General features: G+C 35.1%; 1 protein-coding gene across 7 annotated transcripts in view; it reads right to left on the bottom strand.

The window, feature by feature from the left end:
* Window positions 1-25063, bottom strand: part of RALYL (RALY RNA binding protein like) — a 654354-nt gene that overhangs the window by 496465 nt on the left and 132826 nt on the right. The window contains exon 1 of one of the 7 annotated variants that reach the window (XM_079143831.1): window positions 451-1962. The exons of 4 other annotated variants lie outside the window; for them this stretch is intronic. In XM_079143831.1, coding sequence (XP_078999957.1) covers window positions 451-469 — 19 coding nt within the window. In that variant the 5' untranslated portion in view covers window positions 470-1962. Of the gene's footprint in view, window positions 1-450; window positions 1963-25063 lie in introns of those variants that run through there. 2 more of the 7 variants (XM_079143828.1, XM_079143830.1) reach the window with 2 other exon arrangements.

Raw genomic sequence — 25063 nt, 5'->3', positions numbered from 1 at the left:
GAAACAAAACTAAAGGCGAACAGTTAGAAAATGTTCCCCAGTGATTCCAGGAGACTCCTTAGATTCATCTATTTCCATCCTTGCCTACCTTTCCTCATACTTCCTCCAGATAATCATGGAAGCAGAGGGATGAAATGAAATCACAAGGCACAAAGCAGGCCTAGAAGGACAATATGACTCTCCTCTCTCAAGGGTGCTTATGCGCTGTGCCAGCCTAGCTAAACTGAAAATTAAATCCCTCAGAATTCCCTTTTCAGCATGGTATTAGGTTAGGTTGTCCATGCAGGAATATGCCTGGCATTTGGAGGGCAGGGAAAAATCATCATCCATTACCTTCCCAGGGTCTGTACAGAGCCCCAGGGCAACTGATTCATTCTCACTGCCACTGATCTCACGGTTCACCTTGGTGACACTGGAAAGCAGTCAGACAAGGAACTCACTGAAACTCACCTTTCTCTCCATCCTCCATTGTGTTCTGAGTACTGGATCAAGAGCCCTGATGAAAGCAACCAGAGTTTCTTAGAGATGATCAGTGAGAGTACATATTCCAGGACATATTCCAGTTTGTCCTGGCAGGTCTGAAGATGCCCTCATGCATTCCAGTTGTCCTCATGGCTTCCTCTTTGTACTCATGGGTCCCAGATCCATCTGGCTTTGTCCGGCTACCCAGAGGACCTCCCGTGACTTCATTGTCACCACCAGAAGCAGAGGTCACAGTTTTCCACAGATCTTCATAAGCTCTTCTTCGTGCTCCTTTTTGTTTTTTTCTGATCCTTCAATCACCCTGCATTTCCTACAATCATGTGAGATTTAATCCCAATAATAAATCCCTTATCTACATCACTCATGAAGGTTGTTTTTCTACTTAAATTCTGATGTATTTTTTTTTTTTAAATAAGAAACCCTTTAATATCTCCTTAAATCCTGTGGGACTACAGACTGCTATTCCCATGGATCAAGAAATCTCTCTAAAAGGAATAATTGTGTGCATACTGAGATGACTGAAACCATTATAATCCCAAAAGGAACACTGTCCAAGTAGAGGCAGCTCCTCTCTGTACCTCCCTCCAATCTTTGAGGCTCCTTTCCACAGCACATCATGCTGATACTTGGCAGCTTGTGATTCATATCTAAGAATAGTTTAATCATGTTTAGGCAAAATAAGTGCTAACAAACTACTCTGATTATATCCTCTGACCCTAAAACTCTCTGGGTCTTCATGTGTATTTTAACAGATGTTACAGAATGAGCAAGGGGATTGACACAATGAATGAAGGCTGAAGAGATGCTCCTACCTTCGGAAGAGTCACTGACTTCCTACTGAATATCAGGAACAGAAATTGTTCAGTTTGTAAAACAACAAACTGGAAAATAAAGAATTACTATTGGAATTGTATAAATGAGAAAACAGAGATCCGGTATCTTGCTCAAAGTCATACAGTGTGTGAGACTGAGCTTGTGTTGGCCTCACTCCAAAGCACAGGCTTGTCCCACTACATCAGGCTGCCTATCTAAAAGATGTTACCCTCACCCAGCAAAGCCTCACACAGATCATTCATCTCTACTTCCTCACCCACTCGTCTCCCCTCTTCAGTGTCCTCCTTCCAGAGTCAGTTTTCTTAAGTTTCTTTGTTTATTTGGCTAGCTATTTTCAAACACTGTGTTCTGCAGATTTAGAATGCCCTCTGCCTCCAGCCTTTGATTTCTGCTTCCCCCAAATTTTGCCTTGTGAGTATGACTCAGCCTGACCTGCTTCTGCTTTCCATTTTAAACCTGGCTAAGAATTACATCACTGGATTAAACAAAATAGTCATTGGTTTATCAGAGGAGCTGGTGCTTTGGATTTCTTCTCTAATGTAAAGCATATGAGATTAGGTTCCCTGCAACTCTGATGCATCCCTCCCTTCCTCCCAGGTAGCAAGTTCAGCTCTGCTGTCCCATTTCCTTTCTCTTCAATTTCTTCCAATGCCTCCCTTGTGAGTGTATCTGGGCCACTTCTCAACTTCCTGGTTCTATGTAGCTCTGACCTGGGTGCCCATTGCCTCATTTCCAGAAGAACCATGGGTCTGAATACTGGAGTGCTGGATCAATTCTAGGTGTCTGTAACACCAAACTTGTGTGATTCTGATGGAAAATTCTCAAAGTAGCTACCAGAGTTGATCCCATGTGAGAGTAATTTTATCATTCAGATTAAAGGCACAGATCATTATTTCATATGCATTTTCAAATCACAATGCATATGATTTTCCTTAGACTTTGTGGCATAAGAGAAATTCAAAATTTTCTAGTAGTAGTGCTTACACTGGGCCCCAAATTATTTCATTCCTACTAGAGAAGATGAAGTGCTAATCCACGGGAAGAAACAATGCTTCTTAAAATGGTACGGACTAGCATTACAGACTTTTCTGGCTTTTTTCCCCCCCTTTTCTGTATTTGAAAAGTTGTTGAATGTAAGGTAATATTTTGGCCCTGATTCATGGCTAGGAAAAGCAGTCTGGAAACCTGACTCCCTGAAGAACACAGTGAGAATTATCCAATTTTATTGTCCTCCACAGATTCATAGAACTGTTGGTGTGAAAAAACCATGGCAATGAATCTAATTCATCCCCACACTCAATGCCTGCAGGCATATCACATGGCTCCCTAGAGAGATCAAAATGTATTCTATTTTTAAAGATTTCCAAAAATCCCACAACCTCACTCAATAAATCCTTCCAATGCACAATTGCTTTCCGCAATAGGAAACATTTCTTTATATCCAAGTGAAATCTCTTATCTACAGTATCTTAGTGCCCTCTGCTTTTTTGTCCTGCCTTAGTCAAGATTGAGTGAATGCTAACTATTTACAATGTGCTGCCTATTTATTGATCTTCAGTCTTCATGGGACTGGTTAACTCATTAGAAGTTTCTGAACATTTCAATATCTCTTGCACCAGAAAGCTCCTGAAAACTGTAATGTCCTTAACAAGTAGGGAGTTTTCAAGTGACTATAACCTCTTACAAGATTCAAAAGAGCATTTATTGTGTTCATACAAAACATTCCATTGCACAGAACAAGCTCTTATCTGGGAGATTCTCAGATAACATTTCTTAATGATTGACAAGTGTTCAGAGTTTCAGTGTTCTAGCATGAGTTTCAATAAGGGCTCTCTAAAATGTTCAGGAATGTTTAAGTAACACTTGTGTTGTATTATAAGACATGAACTGATGCTACTTTTAATTATATATAATTTTATTAATTTAAATGTGCCCACATGTGCCTATTGGCTACTAGATGACACAGATAGATATACCTGGAAATGAGTTAGTGGAGATTTTATTTGGAAATTATTAAGTTTTAGACAAGCAAGGGCTTTTTTCCTCTTAGAACATATCTTGTTACTGCAGAAATTCAGATTCTAAAAGTGTCAATTGATTATATGCAAAGTAGGAGAGTTTGATCTTTATTCTGTGGTAATTTTAGTGAAATAAGTATTTTCAAGTGATTAGATGGAACATAAAATGTACAGATGTTATTATTAGACATAAATAAAAGGCTTTTATTTTAAACTAAAGTAAAAGAAAGCATTCCTGGAGATCATTAAGGATATTACATATTTAAATATTAAATGCATATATAAAAAAGTATAAACATAGTAATAATTTACATATTTTCTAGAATAACTTTATCTTTGCATCTACAAGTAAATAATCCAGCAGCTAATAATTCAATCCTTTATTCTATATGCTTCACAGGGATATAGGGTAAATTTAACAAATGTGGGTTTTTGATGATTCATTAGAAACTTACAAGGAAACAGCATTAAATCATACACATTTTTTTTGTTAGTGTTTGTCCTTTTAAAACCATGTCAAAATAATTTAAGTATCTTACAGTTTTGAGTCCCCTTCCACCACTCCTTCCCCTACTCCGTTTCCCCATGGGGGGAAAAATTAGTATCATATACCATAAAACATTGAGGAGAAACATTATTTCTTTTAATTCAAATTTAGTAAACTTGATCAACAGAATTAAAGAGTATGTGTGTGCATATGTATGTACCTTTTCATTTTTTCATCACCAGGTAGCATTTATATGACATTAGTATAACATAATATCATTTTATAATTATTATATCACTAGATTGCCAGCAATCTAATCCCTTGTCACCTGATGCCTAAGGTATCCAAAACTTTTATACAGGTTCTGGATCTCTCTGACCTTACTTTTTTCCAATAAAATGCCTAAGACTTCTGCACACCACCTGACTCCTGGAGGAATCACTGCAAGGTTCCCCGTTTGTCATCAGGAGCTAAGATTCCATCAACAACCTCTTCCCTTGCTCAACATTCCTATTTCTATGCAGTTTTCAGTTCCTCCTTTGCAGTGTCCCCAGAGCAGCCAGATCACTCTTCCCATACACACCTGTTTCGGCACTGCCTTACTTTCTCCTGTTTCTCAGCCTCCAATATCAGATCAATATTCTGGGTTTGGTATATCCATCATTTCTTCCAGCCCCTGCTCAAAATCATGCTCACTATTTATTAATCCATCTGTTACTAATCTCTCCTTTCATCACTTACTAATCAATCCTACATTACAGTTCACTGTTCTGAAACCTCATAGCAATAAGCAACATAGTTTTATATCCTCATATTATGCCTTTTTGATGTCAATATGATGTACACACACACACACACTCACACACACACAATTTTCTCTTCTTACTGAAAATATCTAAAACCCTGATGAATTCTCCTAATTCCACTAAAAAGTATTATGCCTCAAATACTTCATTTTTTCTTTACGAATTAACACAATGATCATTTCTCACCAAAGTTGAATTTTTAATGGAGATTAAGAAACTTTTTATTCTGTTATCAAATGTCTTTACTGAAAAAATGCAAAATTAAAAGCAATTAGTAAAATATGACTCATATTTCATTCATTCCTCCTTGTTGATATTGTTAGACTTGGTAAAATATTTCTAATTTACCTCTAATACAGAAAGTAGTTTGAGGGATAGAGTTGTGGCTCAGTGGTAGAAAGTTAACCTGGCATGTGTGAGGCCCTGAGTTTGATCCTTAGCACCACATAAAAATAAATCATATAAAGGTATTGTGTCCATCTACAACTAAAATATATATATATATTTAAAAAGAAAGTAGTTTGAATGACACCAATATGTTCTTCAAGATTATTTTGCCTCTTTTAGTAGGCTATCCATGTAGATGGAGAGTCAGATCATAAAGGAAAATATTTATTTCATTCAGGTAGCAAAGGGAAGAAAGTCCAATATATATACTTTCATGAAATCAAACTTTATTCTACGAAGTAAATTTCTTTTGAATCAACTATCCATTTTCAAGATTAACTATTTTTAATTCTTGATTTTTAATGAGCAAGTAGACTCTTGCAAAAAAAGTACCACACATTGAAATATAATGAAAAATATGAAAAATAATTAAAGTCTAGTTACTTCAGTATAAGAAGGTTATCTATGGAAGCCAATGATATAAATGAAAACATCCTAAAGTGGTAAAAATCATCTTAAGATAAAATGTTTCTATAATTTCAAAAATAAATTAAGCTTTTTCTTGAAAGTTCTGAAAAACTGGATTAAAATATTGTTTTCTAATTCATTTTGAAATCACTAGCACACAGTTCCCCAATGCCTAAGGTGCTTGGCAAAATTTCCCAAGGAGACCTTAACCTTACAATTAGTGTTATCCTGGACAGAATTCATCAGATTCCTCAAGGCTAGACACATAACGAGAAATTAGTGCAGGGTAACCTTTAATTTAACTTTGTAGCGAATGTCTGTAATAGCTACCAGCAATGTGTGGGAGCAGATGAGATGCCACTCAAAATCAAGGAAATCAATCTCTCTCAGCTTTTAGTTGATCTTGCATTTCTAGCCTCGTCTACAGTGTGTGAATTATACCATTTTTTCCTAGAAGTTTACTTGTTGTGATGACTGGGGGCATTAATGGCATGGGTTAGTGGGGTCCAGGGATTGCCATCCCACAATGTGAATGACAAAAGTGAACATAAGAGAACATTCTGCATTTCACATCACTCTTCAGTGTGCACCAGGATTGCAACCAGCATATCAATCAGGAAATAGTATTCACTTTATTCAGAATGTTAACAAGAGTTGCCCAATTTTTAGAAAAAAGGATGATAGCACCACTCATTGGTGACAAGAGCATGGCAAACACGCATAGTCTGAAGCCCTGCTACTGTGCTGAGGTGATCACATGCTGTCACCATTCACTCCACTATTCTGGACATAGTTTCAGGTCTATGATGACCTCACTTTGATTCTGGCCCAAATATTTACATATTCTTTTGTTTTCCTGTTTTATAACAAATAAGAGCATTATAAAATTTTTGTTATTGTTAGGTTATATGTGTAGGTAAAATGTACCATGAATTTCATTTCAGACTACTAAGTAGGGGTTGTTATTTAACAAGATTGAGAACCTCTGTTATAATCCAGTTGCGATGAACTCTTTCTTCTTTTCCAAACACTCCAAACCCTTGAAAGTTAGAAAGCTCATGACTGGAGAGATCAATAAAGAAGTCTTTTGGACTTTGGAGGAGAAATATAGGCTTATTATAAATACAGAAAGAATAAGAGGAGAACTCAAGACTTTTTTCTTCCTCCCGCATTCAATAAGAACATGGTGCCTGTTATAGCCATTTTGTGGCAAAGAGGTGACAAGCAAGAAATAAAAGAGCAATATGCCAGTGAACCAATGTATCCCTTTTGAACTATCCTCTTTAATTTCTTCATATGAGGAGGGCAGGGGGATTAACATGGTTTAAACAACCTAAATCAACCTCAACTGTTAAAAACTGAATTTGAAATTTTACTTTCAGTCCAGGTTATCAACCAATGTTCACACCATTTACCCAGAGACACCTTTATCACTGATTAGAAGCTCAGCCTCTATACTGTTGATTCGACCTCATAAATATGTTGAAAATCATCTAGCCTAATTCTCCATTCTGAACATAACAACCGAGTTACAATCACACTCTCTCTGCACATTCTATTACAGCTTCCTAGTGGGTCTGAGCCTCCTTCATCCTCTGCTGTCTTGCTGGATTCTCCTCATGGAAGACATGAACTGGGCATGTCAACAGAATCCCATCTTTTCAAAAATAATAGTTTTCAATGTAAGTTCATATTCTGATTTTACATGTCAATCATTTTTTGTGATGAGGGTGAGATAAAAGTACTCAGTATGGTGACGAAAATCAGGATTCATTATAAAACTTAGGGCTTTTCCCTAGAATTTGGTAAATGTACCCATGCAAAGCCATCTTGTGAGGCCCCATTGGTGTGAGCTTTTCTAAAGAACTAGTAACCAAAAGTAAATTTAAACCTAAAACTCTCAGTGTGATAAAAAAAAAAAAAATACCAAAGTAAATAGACACAAGCTTTCAGCTATCCCTACCTTCTAAAGACACTTCCTGGGCTCAGCTGGACTGCAAGGACACTCTTGTATTTTTTTTTTTTTAAGAATGCAGTGTACAGAAAAATTGAAAGAATCTTTGAGAAGTGAAGCTGGTTCATCTAAGAATGATCACATTGCATGGTGGGGAGCTAGGGCAAGCTCAGGAGCTGGAAGAAGAGAACACAAACTGGGAATGAGAGCGTCTTGAAGGAGGGCTGAAATTTTTAAGAGACTTTGGGGAGATCAGACAGGCTGTGGAGGGCTGTCTGGATCAATCTGCCTCTGGGGAGAAAGAGAAACTGTTAGAGGGTTTCTTAGAAGGTTTGCTCCTGGGTGTATTGTAAATGACCCTACCTCCAACACACACCAAAAGCCTTCAATAAAAATTACAGGATTGTCCAGACTTGGCTTTATATTTTAAGGGAGAATCATGCTAAGATGAGCCTCAGGAAAGAAACGTTGCCTCCCAGAGTTGGGTTACAAATGTGACCAATAAATTGAGTTCAAGGGCCTTCCAGTAAGAAGAAATTTCTAGCAAACTATTTTTAATCAGGGTGACTTTGACTGAGTTGAGTCAAAGGACAAATTATTATTATGCAAAGTATAATTCTTATCATTGCTTCTAGGAATTTCTTCAGATAGCCACAATGAGCTTCCTTTTAAAGGACCAAGTGAAAGTTTTTATTTTTATTTTTTTTAAATATAGCAATTCCCTCAGGCATGTAAATAAAGATCTACACAGAAGCAATCTCCCATGTCTCATCTTTGAAGATAACTCCAGACTTCAAGAAAACATCCTAGGATATCTAATGACTCACATATTTTTGTTTTAAAAATTGAAGTCTCTTACTCAAAAGAATTCTTTTTGTTATATAATAGCTTTCAAATAGGAATAAAGACATTTTATGACATTTTATCAAATATAGATGAAAATATTTATATTTCATGTTAGGAAACTTACACAAAGTCTTATATACTATTTTAGAAAATTACTCAGCACTGCTAACTCTGATCAAATGAGCAACTCCTAGTCCTCCAACGAATGATCAAAAAACCCATCCTTTTTTAGGTGGTTGAAACATTTTTCATAGGTTAGAAAGGCAGTCAGTGTTCAGTCTTACATCTTGTAATGCACCTCAGAATAATATCCTAAGACCAAAGAATGACTCATCTTTTCTATGTGACTCACTGATTAGTCATAAATTTGCATTTCTTAAGGTAAAATTTTGAAAAAATTTCTAGCTACAGGAAAAATATGAATGTTACCACATCTGGAAATTATTTAAATACAGGGCTAGAGTTTATTAAACTGTGTGTTATAAGGTTGTATTTGAAAAAATGTGTAACAGAAAGCATACATTGGGAATATTGCTGTGGTAGGTGATCTGTGGGAGACAAAAAATGAATAAAACACAATTTTCATCTCACAGGGGCCTAACATCTAGCAGGAATTTGAAAACTCTAGGTCGAATGTGTATATATATAACCAAGAGAGTAGGGTAAATGGCTCACTAGAGTAGTCTAAGTGATGAGAATAACAATGGAGGTTCAGTAAAAGTCCAGATATAGATCTTTATATTCCTGAAGACCTAGAAGGCAGCCTGGCACATAGTAGGTGTTCAACAAATACTTGTTGAATCAATGCCAGTTATATGGCAGGACTGCACAGGTATGTGTTAATATGAATGTGTCTGAAATTATCTGAAACTGCAGATTCTAACAGGCTGGAATGGCTATAAGCACCGCCGTGGTCTGGGCACACTCAAGTCTCCTTATGGCCTGGCTGAGTCTAGGGATAGTCTAACAGGGGACTAGGCCATCAGTACCCAACTTAGGTTGGGTTTCCAAGAAATAATTTATTTGAATAAAATGTTTTCCTGTCAAATAGAGTATACAGTAGTTTTACAGAGTAGATAAGGCATAGATATAGCAGTCAGAGCTCAGCATTCAAATGCCAGGCTTGCTGCCTCGAGAAGGGCAACAGGGCTTAACCTCTGCAAGCCCGTGTTTACTTATCTGCAAAATGGAGATAATAATATTGAACCCACAGGCTACAATGAGAAGCAAAAAAGCATCAAATGACAAGATCTCAGGGGTTTTATATTTTGCATTTGATGGATATCTGTTCCTCTTCTGTTTAACTAGCAATTGTTAAAAGCAGTCTAATTCCTGACTGAGTCCTATTGTCTAGTCTTGACCACCAGTGAGTGGTGTGGCCCTGGGAATATTATTTAAATGGCCTTACCCTCAGTTTTCTCACTTGTAAAATGGGAATAAAAGTGGTACCACTTACAGGGTATCACAAAGACAGAAACAGTGTAAAAGCAAGAACATGAGGAACCTCTTCCTCTGGTTATCGCATTGGATTTACATTATTAGCACTGGAACAGCACATTAAAGGGAAAAAAAACTTTTCAATATCTTCATAAAGAATGAACTAAAATAAAAGGATATTGGAAAGAAAGTTTTCTTTCTTAATTGGTTAGCTCTTTAAGTTCAACTTTTTAAAACAATTTATTATGATTTATTGTAAACAAATGGGGTACACCTTATTTCTCTGGTTGTACATGAAGTAGAGTCATACTGTTTGTGTAATCATACATGTACATAGGGTAATGAAGTTTGTTTCAGTCTGTTATTTTTCCTCCCCCCACACCTCCCACCCTGTTTTTTCCTCTATACAATACATCCTTCCTCTATTCTTGTCTCTCTCCCACTCCCCATTATGTATCATCATCCACTTATCAGAGAGATCATTCAGCCTTTGGTTTTTTAGGATTGGCTTATCTCACTTAGCATGATATTCTCCAACTTCACCCATTTGCCTGCAAATGCCATAATTTTATTATTCTTTATGGCTAAGTAATATTCCATTGTGTATATATACCACAGTTTCTTTATCCACTCATCAATTGAAGGGCATCTAGGTTGGTTCCACAATCTAGCTATTGTGAATTGAGCAGCTATGAACATTGATGTGGCTGTATCACCGTAGTATGCTGATTTTAAGTCCTTTGGGTATAGGCCAAGGAGTGGGATAGCTGGGTCAAATGGTTCCATTCCAAGTTTTCTAAGGAATCTCCACACTGCTTTCCAGAGTGACTGCACTAATTTGCATCTCCACCAGCAATGTATTAGTGTACCTTTCCCCCCACATCTTCGCTAACACCTATTGTTGTTTGTATTCTTGATAATTGCCATTCTAATTGGGGTAAGATGAAATCTTAGGGTAGTTTTGATTTGCATCTCTCTTATTACTAGAGATGTTGAACATTTTTTCATATATCTGTTGATTGCTTGTAGACCTTCTTCTGTGAAGTGGCTGCTCATTTCCTTAGCCCATTTGTTGACTGGGTTATTTGTATTCTTGGTGTAAAGTTTTTTGAGTTCTTTATAGATTCTGGAGATTAGTGCTCTATCTGAAGTATGTGAGGCAAAGATTTTCTCCCATTCTGTAGGCTCTCTCTTCACATTGCTGATAGTTTCCTTTGCTGAGAAAAAGCTTTAATAGCAAGCAATCATGAAATTCATTTGGAAAAATAAGAGACCCAGAATAGCTAAAGCAATCCTTAGAAGAAAGAGTGAAGCAGGGGTTATCACAATACCAGGACTTCAACTATACTACAGAGCAATAGTAACAAAAATGGCATGGTATTGGCACCATCATAGGTCGATCAATGGTACAGAATAGAGGACACAGAAAAAAACCCAAATAAATACAGTTTTCTCATACTAAACAAAGGTGCCACAAACATACAATGGAGAAAAGATAGCCTATTCAACAAATAGTGCTGGGGAAATTGGAATTCCATATGCAGCAGAATGAAACTAAACCCCTATCTCTCACCCTGCACAAAACTCAACTCAAAATGGATAAAGGACCTTGGGATCAGACCAGTGACCCTGCACCTTATAGAAGAAAAAGTAGATACAAATCTTCATCATGTCGGCTTGGGATCAGACTTCCTTAACATGACTCCCAAAGCAGGAATCAATAATTGGGATAGGTTCAACTTTAAAGTCAAGACAACAACCTTCTCAGCATGTCCCTCTCCACTATGGGGCTGGAGTTATACTTATATATCTGTATCTACAACAAGCACTGCATGCTGTGAAATCAAGTTTCCCAGGTCACATGCCAACTCTCACTCTCATCCCATTCGGTCTCTATGAACTTAAATTATTTTTCTTCTTAAATAAATTGCAGACATAACTAATGAATTTTGAAATGCCAAAACTTTTTATTATGAATATGTTAGCACAAGGTGCATTGGTAGATACTGTGTAGTATCGACTACTTTAAATACCCATCAATAAATAATAATATTTAATAATATGGAATAATACCCATATTATTCCATTGATACCAACATCAAAAAAAAACAAATGCCAAAACAAACAACAAAAACACAAATGCCAAAATAAACAAAAAAACTGACTACTTTTAAGGGAAAAAAGTAAGGCAAATCAAATGAGAAGAAGCTGTCATGGAAAAAATTATTCAGATTAACAACATGAGTGGCCATCCAAGAGAATTGTCCAATGAAGAAACAGACCATATTCAAGAGTATCACATTCTAGGAATATTGTAGAGACTAGTCAATTATCAACTGACCAGCAATGTAATAGAAGGAAATTCATATACACCTGCTGGAAAAGTCTCCTTGTGCTACAGGGTTCCATAAATTCTACGTGAAGAAATCAAGAACTGACCACTTTTTGAAATGGTGATTCAAATTTAAAATTCACATTCAAGATAAACCTCAAGAAATATCTTAAATAACAAACAACTTGAATACAGGAACACAATACAGTGATAGTTTCAGAAAATAACTATAAGAAAGTGAATTCCAATTTTAAGTTTCCTCTCAGTTATTTATCATTTAGAATATACCTAACAAAATAATTTCTTGATTGGATTCAAAGTGACATTAAATTATTATTTGTTATTGATCTGGTTTTGTTGATCATAAATATTTTGCTTTAATGCAACACTGTATGTTATTTAAAGTTCAAGGGAAGAGTAGTCCAAATTAAACAAAAGGGAATAAATTATTCATGTTATTATTTTTAGTAGTATATTTTGCTATTAGTAGCATGCTTTCAAGAAACAATGTCATGCCACAACCCACATCCTACTCATCCCAAGGGGATTCCTGGTGTGTCCCTAACAGAGATCCTTAGAGCTTAAATTCATTTCTTGCTCCCAAATAACTTTGTTTTACCACTGTACAAAGGGAGCTGAGAAAGCTCTTCTCAGCATAGTAAACAACTTGTATATTGATCTCTCTCCTTCAAATGGTGCTCTAAATCCTCCTTTCTAAATTATAACATTTTATTCTACAAAAAACTACTTGCCCCTAATTATTCTTAGCTATTTTCCACTAGAGAGTTTTATTTGTGTTTTGCTTATTTGGCAGTATTGTCACAACAATAATGACAAGGGGCTACTTGTCACTGTAAATGGTGTAGCACTCTGATTAATGTACCCATGTGAAGTTTACTAGTGCCCTGGTTCTGAAACAATATACCTATGCCTTCTTTTTGCTTACTTATTTACTTTCTTGTTTGTTTACTGAATTATTTATTTCATCTCTGAGGGTCATAGGCAGACCATTATTGTACTGGGTCAATCAGGATCAATAAAGATTGCAAAAGTACACTATAAAAAAAAAAAAGATAAATAGGTGAATAGGTGCAAAACTTGAATCCACAGCAAAATACTAAGAAACTTTTTTGTTCCAGTTTATAAAAATCCTTGCAAAATATCTTTCAATAGTAACTGCTTCTGCATAGTTTTCTGTTATTAAAGTTGATGCAGGTGGGTATGTTGCACATGCCTGTAATTCCAGCAGCTTGGAAGGCTGAGACAGGAGGATCACAAGTTCAAAGCCAGACTTAGCAACTTAGCAAGGTGCTAAGCAACTCAGTAAGACCCTGCCTCTAAATAAAATATTAAAAAGGGCTGGGGATGTGCATCAGTGATTAAGTGCTCCTGGGTTCACTCCTGGGGACCAAAAAAAAAAAAAAAAAAAGAAAGTTGTTGCAGACCAGTGTGACTGGTTGACCAGAGAAGCAATTAGGAGGGGTGAGAATGAAATAATGAAATAATGAAATGATAGGGACAGAGAGCTGTGGTGGACTTAAGTCATACATGTGCCTGCCCATTGTCTTTTGGAAAACAGTTTAGTAATCAAGTAAAACTTCAAAACATGAGTTCCACTATTCTCGAGCATGCTAGGCAGGCACTCTACGTGATGGGCTATATCGCCTGCACTGAGTTCCACTATTCTAATTCAGAAGCCCAGACTGAGATTGCCACTTTGCTTTGCACTTAGCATGCAGACCTGTGGTGGAGGCTCCAATAATCAAATGCAGAAATCAGATGACACCTGCATTCCAGTTGGAGTAATATGAGAAGCAGTTTCTACTCTGCTGGTAGTCTGGGGATTCTGCAGTGGTGTCTGGATACTCCACGTGACAGAGATAATGATGACCCCCAAATGATGCAAGATCAAGTTCTTGGCTCAGATGTAAGCTCACTGTAATGGTGAGCGATTCCCCCATCTCATTATGTGGTAGCCCCTGGGCTAATGTTCTTCAAAGGCCTGTCTTGCAGCATGCTTCTAAGTCTACCTTCTGAAGACTTAGCCTCTCGGCTGGTTTTCCAGAAGTCCCACCAATTCTATGATCTACCAAATATCTTACAGTAAGCAAGTTATATTTAGTCTATATCTACTTATTTCAATTAAGAATGACTGATACTGACTGGAATAAGGGTGGATGATCGAAGCGAAAATAACAAGGAATACTCCAAAATTTGGAGCTCGGATAACTAAACAAGATTGACTGGTTAACAATTAAGATGTCCAATTGGGGGGAGGCACCCTACCAAGGTTCTAAGGACTTATGTCACCCAAATTAGATTAATGTGAGTTTAGAGTTTAACTTTTCTACTTGTTCAATTTCTTAAACTATAACATACAATGTAATTGTAGGATTGAATGTAAACTAAGAAAAATCCCTAGTATAATTCTCAATAGAAATTATTGTTACGTAGAAGAAAGGGACAACAACAAACTTCTGGCTGAATCATCTGATTTATGGACCCAGCCATAGAGAAGGGAAGGTTGTAAGTACTAAATAGAGTACCTGGAATCTTAGTCAAATAAAATAGTTTTTAGAGCCTGGTTCTAGTCCTAAGTGTGGTCTGGAAATATGATAAAATTTAGGTAAGACACAAACCCAGGGGAAATCAGAAAAAAATAGACTCTTGATGGTTGCTCCTTGGATACTCAGTTTCCAGAACTCAGGTATGCGATCTCCAGGTTTGGGCAGCCGATCTAAAATGTCACTGGTTAGCTGATCTAAATTGTCCCTGCCCTCCTGTGTCAGAATTACCTGAAGAACTTGGCATGCAGGTGACAGCAATGTGAGAACTCTCCATGCATCTCTTGTTAATTTACACATATAAAACCCATGCATATGCACACGCACAACACAGTTCATTTCCCTGAAAATTTTCTACCATGGAGCTGGAGTCTATAAGCAAGTTTGTTCCAAATAAACATTTATAGAATTGAATTAAACCTTTAAATTGAATGCCTTTTGAGAAGTGGAACATGGTTTTCTTGTTATTTTGAACTCCAGGAAAATGTTGAAGGTTGATAAAGCAGTAATAGTACCCAGTGGTTTCATTGCCTGAGCATTGTGCAATGATTTGATCTCTTCTACACAGACACTTCTGTACATTAAATGGACAACTGGCTGGGTAAAATAACCTGCTTTGTAAAGTCATGTTTATGGCAATAAAACTGAAAAATGGCCTGGGTGGAATGGATGTCAGTGGGACACACAATGAGGTCTTGCACAGTGAACTGAAATGGAACTGCAAAGCAAGGGATAGAGACAACAGTGCTTTCAAGACAACCTCACGCTCTGTCATTGCTTGGACAGCAAACTTAAATACTGGAAAAGCCATACCATTTGATGGCACAGTCTGGCACAAAGATACCAAATGCGGAGCTTTTTCCCCAGAAGAGGTTTTGTCAACAGGGTCTAAGGGCAAAGCTGCAGACACTAACCTTCAAACAGAAGCTAGAGTTGTTAATTCCAGATACAGACTGACAACAGTGAGAGAACTAAAATTTTCAGATGCAGTTTCTGTGTATTTTGTCTGCTCAAAGAATTTAGACAAGAGAGATGGCTGTGTGTCCTTGCCTAGACCAGAAGAAAGATAATTCAATAGGCCAAAAGTAGTTTTAAAGCAAAGAAGAATGTATTAGATCAAAATTAAATGGGAAGAGATCCTAACTAATGAAGAGGGATAGGATATTCACCTTAAGATAGGTTAGGAGGGATCTTTCAAAGTCCAGAATCACATAGGATGTAGGACACATGTAAAAGGAAGACAGAGGTAATTGGGAGGAAGGAGAAACTTTGACATAGTTAAGATTAGAGAAACGTGAAGATGACATGGAAGAGTGGCTGAGAACACCAGTGTATAGAATCTGTGCAAGGGAAATGAAAAAATGAAACAAAAATGAAAAATTAAAACAGTGAAGGAATAAGAACTTAGAATTAATAATAACAAGATATGAGGGGAGATGAAAATATTACAATACTAAACACACTTGTTTATTACCAATATTTCTCAAATGTCAACTTACTAGAATTCCTATTTATACAGGGTATTATGTGTTCTTACATGTACTTTTAAGCTGTACATGGACTGTATTAATTTTCAGTTCCCCATTAAAATCAATATCTTTGCATAAATAATTTATAGGCCTGAAAGGAACATTAGAAAGCCTTCATTTATCAATTTTTCTTAAAGCACAAATAACCATTCATCGATTCATTTATGAACAAATATTAAATTCCTACTATAAATACAGATATACTCTCATGATAAACAATGATCATTTACATCACAAAAACCAGTATGAACAATACAATTGTGATTTCAAGAAAGGTCAGCTGGTCAGTAATCTTTATCACCACTTATAGAAGCATCTAAGTTGCACAATCATCTGAATTTGGCAAATGTGACTAGATGCTGGTCATCAATTTTTTATATATATTTTTAGAACGCAACTGTGTAGTATTCTATTCTTCAAATATTTAATGTGCACTTACTGTGGAGACAGGCACCTCACCACAGTCTGTGGCTACAAAGTAAAACAAAATTGAACAATTGCCCTTAACAAATGCACAGTTCAGTGTGGAAACATTCAAGCACACAAACCACTGTATTTCAAGTAAATACGAATTTAAAAAAAATAATGGAGATGGCTTTGTGAGACACGCACAGTGTTTGCTAATGCAAAGAAGGATGGTTACCATTGAGCTAATGGCTCTCTAGGAGCATCATACTGAGTAACCTTAGATGGGAAGCTCTAGTTGGTGGTGTTACCTGGCCCAGTTCACCCCACAAACATGTTCTGTGGGGATGTAGATTATATAGCCAATATAGAAAACTGTGTGGAGCATCCTTGAAAAGCCAAAACCAGAAATACCATATGATCCAGCAATTATACTTGTAGAAGTATTTCATAAGGACCTGGTATATTGAAGAGATACCTGCACTCCTATGTTTACTGTAGCATTTATTCACAATAGCAAGATATGGAATCAATCTAAGTGTCCATCAATGGATGAAGGGCTAAAGAATATGTGGTATATATACACACAGTGGAATCTATTCAGTCTTTAAAAAAAGAAAAAGTAAATAGTGTCATTTGTGATGACATGGATGAACCAGACACAGGAAAATGCAAAAATCACAAGTTCTGACTTATATGTACAATCTGAAAAAACTGAACTCATTGAAACAGAGGGTAGAATAGTGGTTATTGGGGACTGGGGAGATGGGGGTGGTGGTAGAATCAGGAAATGTTGCTCAAAGTGTGGAAAGTTGCAGTGAGACAGGAGGAACAAATGATGAATATTTATGGTGATAGTCATGTTAATTAGCTTGACTATCATTCAACACTGTATACCTACCTATATCCTAACATTACTGCATACCCCATAATTACATATGATTATAATTTGTCAAGAAATAAAATTAGCCAGGCACAGTTGCTCAACACCTGTAATACAGAGACTGGGGAGACTGAGACAGGACAAGTTCAAAACCAGACTCAGTAATCTCAGTAATTAACCAGACCATCTCAAAATAAAAAATAAAAAGGGCTGAGGACCAAGCTCAGTGGTAGAGCGCCCCTAGGTGCAATCCCCAGTACTGCAAAAAATAAAATTAAATTAAAAAAAACAATGTCCTCAAAAAACAAATGTAGCCACAAGAAGGCAAATGTTACTCTAGTTAACTAGAAGCAGGTTAAGGCCACCATCTAAAACCTTCCCAATTAACTCACTTATTCTCTTAATGTTACTGCTTGGCTTCTAAAAGTAGGTATATTATCCTACTTTAAATAGGTTAATATTTTTTTAAAATAAAATCAAAATCATAGAATTTAAAACTATGATTTTTAAATAATAATTTCTATCCACGTGTAACAAAAATGATCTTGATCAATTGTGATATTTATACACATTTCATAATAGTTTCATCTGTATTGTACTTAATTATACATGATCCCCTTTGTGAGATCATGAGTTGTGATTGCTATAAAATAATAGCCAAACAGGAAACAAATTCTGTTCCCACTGTGGCAAATGCCTTTATAAAAACAAAATTTCAGCTATTTAATATTTCATTCTTAATGATAAGCATAAGCTTTAAGAAGTACTACATTTTAATGTGAAATTGGACAAGTCAGGATCTCTTTAAGCATGATCAGCAAACCATCTGCTACATCTTAGTGTAGGTTACATACACTGACCTTTAAATTATTATATGTTGTTTCTGTTTTTTGTTTTCAATTTAAAAATGTCAAACTCTTACTTCTATTGTATATGCCTTCTGTTACAGGTGATTATTCTAGAGACAAAGAATAAAGCAAAAGGGGAAAAAACTTTTAAACAGGAGTAGAATTTTTTAATTAACTTATTCTTAATTCACTGTAAGTATTTAAATTTTAAAATATCAGATCACTTGCTTTGGCTTTGCAGTTTTTCAATTTTATATGATTTGGATGATTCTCTGCTGAGCTAAGGTAGAAAAGTATCAGCGTCAGGATTGATAAATATATGTACTTTATTTGCTTTTCAAAGTGCAAGGAGGATGTATCTGATATTCTGAGTGAACAGAGAAATGCTTATCTGCATTGCTGAAGGTCTGCAAAAGTCTCATAAATTTTAAGAAGTTGACAAAACTAATATTTCAAACCAGTATGAATATAATTTGTTAATCATATGAACTTATTGACAATAAATATCTTCTGTAACTTTCTGTGAGTTTCTCTGATATTCTTTCATATGAAGATTCACAGCTGTCGGAAATAGAATCCATTTTTCATGTAGAATAATTTGATTCTTTACTTCTGGGATACCCACCAAATGGTCAGTGACTAACCAGTATATTACTTTGTATAGGTTTTGTTCATTTGAAAATAATAAATTTCTACAATTCCAATTGTGAATTTTGATTTGTGTTCCAAACAGTAGGAAAATCCAAAGACCTAACTGACTCTGGTTTCCCAGTCTTTGTAACGTGATTACAAAGAGGTCAAAACACCTTCTTTGTCGGGTTTTCCCACCCAGATCATTTCTTCCTTCTAGAATATACTGATAAATCAGAGGAAGCTAAAGCAAAGCACAACTGACTAAACAAAATACTACCCACACACACAGAAGTGACATACAGGGATCTGCATCACTTTGGCTAGCTGGATCCCACTGTATCTAGGAGTATTTGACATGTGAAACCTAGTTCAATCATTTATCTATTCAGTAAAGCAATTTCAGAAAATCTTGGCTTATCCATCATCATTTGGAAATAAATATCTACTTCAGTGATTTCTCTAGATAATTGAAACGCATGCCTTTCTACACCAAAGCATTTTTGGTTTATTTAATTTTCATTTTCTGTGCAATGTGTTAAATATTCATTTGCTTTCTCAGAAAATAAAAACCATGGACATTGATTTAGCCTTATGTTGCACTGTTCCCATGTCTTCACAGATGATTAAAGTGTGTGGGCCTGGCTGTTTTCACACTAAATGATTTGATTGGACTATGCTTTTTGACATGTATATATATATATATATATATATATATATATACACATACATATATATGTATATATATAATAGATATGTATATGGATATGTCTTTTACACATATTATATATATGATTTACACTTATATAAAAGTTATGTGTATAGATATATATTTGAGTTTATGTATACATGTGTGTGTATGCTCTGTATCCTCACTTACAAGGTATTGCTAACAATTTTTGCAAGTAAATTTGCCTAACTATAATATACTTTTAGTTATTTCCATTTTCTGAGTGATAGTTTCCTGAGTAAATGTCTGGCCCTTCCATCACTGAGGCATGTCAACTTATGTGTGTGCATATGCCTGTGTCTTCATACCTATGAACCTTCATATTTCATTGAACTTTTCAGTTTAGTCTTAGAAACAATGTTTTTCTTGCCTACATGATCATAATGAAAATATTATCAGCATGTAATTCTTATGATGAACCATACTCTTTGTTAATAATTTTGTATGTTTAACTGAATTAAATATTTCTTATTATAATTATATCAGGTATGAGCAACTACTGTTTTCTATATTCCACATATAGGAAAACTGAAGGTCAAAAAAAGGTCAAGTGAGTTTCTAAGATCCCATGGAAATAAGTAAAGGTAAACAAAATACTAATATTATGTCATAGAAGAATAATGGAAAGGGAAATTATTAAATACTTCTTCTGTGCCAGGTGCTAAGGGTCTGTATGCCTACTGAGCTCATTGATGTCTCAAGCAACAACTGCCTCAATTTTAAAGTCCAGAAAACTGGGCTCAAAAAGCTAGAATTTGATCACAGTATTTTATATGTTAACTTTTATGTTAAACAATGTAAGAGAAAAATGAGCATGATACAATATTAAATTCCATTGACACAAAAATATTTGAATGAAATGATAATGGTCAGCTATCACTGATAAATCATTCATCTAATAAGGGGTTAACAGCCACAACATATAAGAAACTCTTACAACTTACGAGCAAAATAACAACTCACCTCTTTTAAAAAATGGGCAAAGAACTTGAATAGACATTTCTCCAACATACAAATGGCCAACAACTATATAAAAGATGCTTAACATCACTAATCACAAGGAGATGTGAATCAAAACCATAAGTACTGCCCCATACTTGTTAGAATGGTTACAATCTGTGCATGTCTGTGTGTGTGTGTGTGTGTGTGTGTGTGTGTGTATGCTTGTGTGTATACTTAAATATAACAAGTATGGGCAAAGATGTGGAAATATTTGGCAGCTTATACACTATTGGTGGAAATGTAAAATGGTGCACACTCTGTGGTAAACAGTACAGAGACATCTCAAAAATAAAATAATAGAATTTTTCAAAAAATTCTTCTTTCTACAACTATATGCAAAAAATTGAAATCAGATCTCGAAGAGATGTCTGCACTCTCCATGCTCACTGTAACACACAGTAGTCAAGATGTGGAGACAACCTAACCCTCTTCCAATGGATGAATAGAGAAAATGTGGTATATATACATGAAATTGGTATTTATAATTCTTGAATAGTGAATTGAACATTAAGGAAACACTATCCATCGTTAAAAGTAGGAAAACTGCCCTATGCAATAGCATTGATGAAACCAGAGGACATCGAGACAAGTGAAATAAGCCAGTCACAGAAGAGCAAATACTGCATGATTCCACTGGCATGAAGTATCTAATACAGTCATAATATTAGAAACAGAAAGAAATTATGGCTGCCAGGGGCTTTAGGCAGAGACAAATGGAGAGATGCTGTTCAATGAGAACAGAGTTTCAGTCATATAATATTAATAAATTCTAGAGATCTATTGTACAATTTTGTTCCTATAGATATTAACACTGTATTTTACATTTAAAACACTCTCAAGCAGGTAGATCTCATGTTAAATCTTTCTTACCACAGTTAAAAAGATAGATTAGCCTAGAATAGTCAAGGCTTGGTGGAGACATGATAACTGTCCTCACAAAACAAAGGAGTCAGTGACTTAACAGAGGAAGTACCTGACTACTTGACTTGCACTCAGTTGCCCTGTGAGCAGGACTGCAAAGACTCAAAGGTAGATTCCTGCTCAGTACAACTTTTCTTGGCACATCCCCATGCTGAGGAAAGAACTTGATTGTAGTCCATCTAAGTTACAGTCTTTGGCAGTTTCAATCTATACAGTAAACTAAGTTTCATTTGTTCATACAGACAAATGGGAAATCCCAAGCTTTTGGAATGACAAGTTTTAGGTAAACCTCAGCATTAGACCATGTTTGACTTATCCCAGATTCTGGTGCCCTTTAGTATTTAGTACTAAGTATCTGCGAATATTCCCTAATTGTGTGTGTGTGTGTGTGTGTGTGTGTGTGTGTGTGTGTGAACTTATCTATGCCTTTATAAGAGGTCTATTACATTTTTAGAATTTCTATGTATTTGTTTTAGAAGGAATTTCTAGATTTGATATAACAACAGATTTGATATATTGTCAGAACCATCAAAATGATTCCTTGGAAAATAGCAATGTTCTATAAAGCACAAAAAGCTACAATAATGTCTATTAGAGAGATTCAACATTATTATCACTGAAAGTTTTCATTAAGATATAGAAGACTAGCAATCAATAAAACTCTTTATTCAAGAAATTATATAGAATTCCAAATCTAATTTGAAATACTGGCAACAGCTATGTTAGGTCAACTTTACTAGTTGAATGCTGAGTTCCATTTCCTTTCAAAATTTATGGTATTCTGTTTGTTTTAATAGAATTTTAACATAGACTGTTTTCCTAAGGAATGTTGATATATTGCCACATGCAATACTATAATAATATCTAATAATAATCATTTTGAGACTTTTTTTCATTTCAATACAATAGAAATGCCATATTTTTAGATTTGTTAAAATAAACCTACTAATTAATTGATATCAACATTTTTAGTCCTCTTTGGATAATTCATACTGTTTCCCCATAATACTAATAAAGTTAATTTATTCCTTTTACTTCGTGAAAACAATACTATGTACCAAAGCACAGATACTCTTAATTGTAATGTTATTATTGTCATAACTTTGGATGCATATTTGATTTCATTTCAATGTTGCTAAGGGATTAAAAGGTCATTATTTTTCTGATGGTATTTCCCATTATAATCACCATAGAAATAGGACTAATAATGCCAGATCACTTAAGGAATACAACTTCAAAAATAAATATGGGTTTTCTTTTTTTCCTTTCTGTAAAATAGGTTTAAAAAAAAAAAACTGAGATACTGAACATTAAGTATCCTGATATTTTTAAACGAATATATAATATATCCTGCAAATTGTACTTCACTCTAACTTTCATCTAATAATTTCCTCATATAAAATTAGAATAATGCATAAACTCCCTATTTCCCTGGATTATAATCAAGATTTATATTGTAAAAATATCCATTGAAGTTTTATAAAAGATAGAGGAATGAGAGGTATCTTTGGTTCTATAAATAACCCTTATTTTTTAAATAACAAGTACAAAATTTCATATTGAGAATTTACAGAACCTATAACTTCTTAGCATTCTCATTTACTATTCTAACCAGTGCATAGTTCACGTTTTCCTTAGAACTTACTGGAGTCATAATAATTACTCAATGGGTATTTTACATATCAGTGCCCAGAATGATGCTAGGCTTTCTGTATATTATCTCCCTTTAAAGTAAAATGGATGGTGAAACATAGAATGAGTGAGAAGAAAGTCAAAACTCCATGTGTTTCCAAGTGAGTGAAGTATCTTTTACCAGTCTCTATAAGGTGTATCACATACCTATTTACAAAAGTAAGGAACTGTCAATTTGATGAAGTACAACTCACAACTCATTAGTGTTGAACACAGAAGAAGTATTCCACATCAAAAATGACTGCTGAAATATTCACAATTACCAGCTGCTCAGAAACCATTTTATATGGATAAAAAACATGTCACATTTAATTTATCAGATGCTTTCTGCTGTCATACTTTTCTTTCGTTCAATGTACTGAAAAGTTATAAAAACAACCCTAGTCTCTCTGTAGCCATGTATAGACATTAAGAATAACACAAATCCATTATCCACCACAATATAATTGTATCTACATGGATGAATAATCTTCTGTAGCGTCTTTGCACTCAATTCTGAATTAAATATTTCTTTAAAGATATCTGAATACACAACATTCAGCATATCCATTTTTTTAAAAAAAAACCTACTATTTCAAAACAAAGGAAATATACCACATTCATTTCTGAAGCCATATTCCTTGAATGCACTGGTATTATTAACCCCATTTTTACAGAAACTACAGCAGCAAACATCATCAGAAAAATAATACCATTTTAACACTCCAGCACTTATGAAAACAATATAGCAATAATTTAGCTTTCCATTATGATTCTATGATGCTTCAAGTAAAAATGCAATAATTGGATTAACCCTTTTCAAAAATTTTATGACCTAGGCAACTGCTATAACATGCTAACTCTAAGATGAAAAGTCAAACTAAATAACAAGATAGATCCCAAAGAGAAAGCAAATAAGCAAAAATTTAACAATCATTGTGCAGATATCAGTCTCATATTTAAATCACTGTAAACTTAGCAATGCTCAAACTGGTGTCTATGGAGGGTCCTGCTTTCCTAGGCTCAGCTGAATGTAGAGTGTCATTTCTGCTCCACTGGATTGCACATCACTGGCTCAGTTCAGTCATGTCCTTCTCAGCAGGTGGCCCTCACTTTCTGCTTTCAGTGTCAGCTGGTTGTGACTCTACTTAAACTGTTGGCACAAGCTGTCTAAAACTATACAAAAAAATAAAAATTTTTAAGATGAGCAGCTCAATTATTTGTTGTTGTTTGTTTTTTAGCTTTTCATCTTAATAAAAACAGCACATGATGGTTTTCTAATAAGTACAGATTGGTCTTATTTATAAATGATTCCCAACAGCTTTAAAAAGATATATGAAAATAACCTTTTACATGTTTTTAATATATCCCATCGTGTTCCTAAATCATCTAGAATGTAGGAATAAAATCCTCCCCTCATATGAAATAGTGTTAATAGTTATACTTTCAGTAAGCTATTTATTTGTTGAAACTTCATGTGTTTTCTCTAAAAAGGATGCTTTTCCTAATGTCGGGTCAAAGTGAGGAAAAAAGTAGAAGATATAAAAAGAAAGAAAAGAAGGAAAATAAAATAAGCCTTTGTTGAAACTCCAAACAAAACAAGTATCTTGCAGTTTTCTACAAATTTTAGGAGTGAAAATTCATCTCAGCTCCAGTGGATCTAGTGATCATCACAAGTAAAAAGCAATCAGTTGCAGTGTCCACAGATTAAAAAATATCAGCTGCTCAGGAGAAGTATAACTATTCTTAGAACTGAGATCTGAGAAAAAATTCACCTGCAAACCACATAGAGAATTCATTGCAATATAGAGAGTTGAAGCAAGCAATC

The sequence above is a fragment of the Sciurus vulgaris genome, assembly GCF_902686455.1.
Source record: "Sciurus vulgaris genome assembly, chromosome: 1".
Taxonomy (NCBI): Eukaryota; Metazoa; Chordata; class Mammalia; order Rodentia; family Sciuridae; genus Sciurus; species Sciurus vulgaris.
This window is presented reverse-complemented; position numbering and strand designations above follow the sequence as displayed.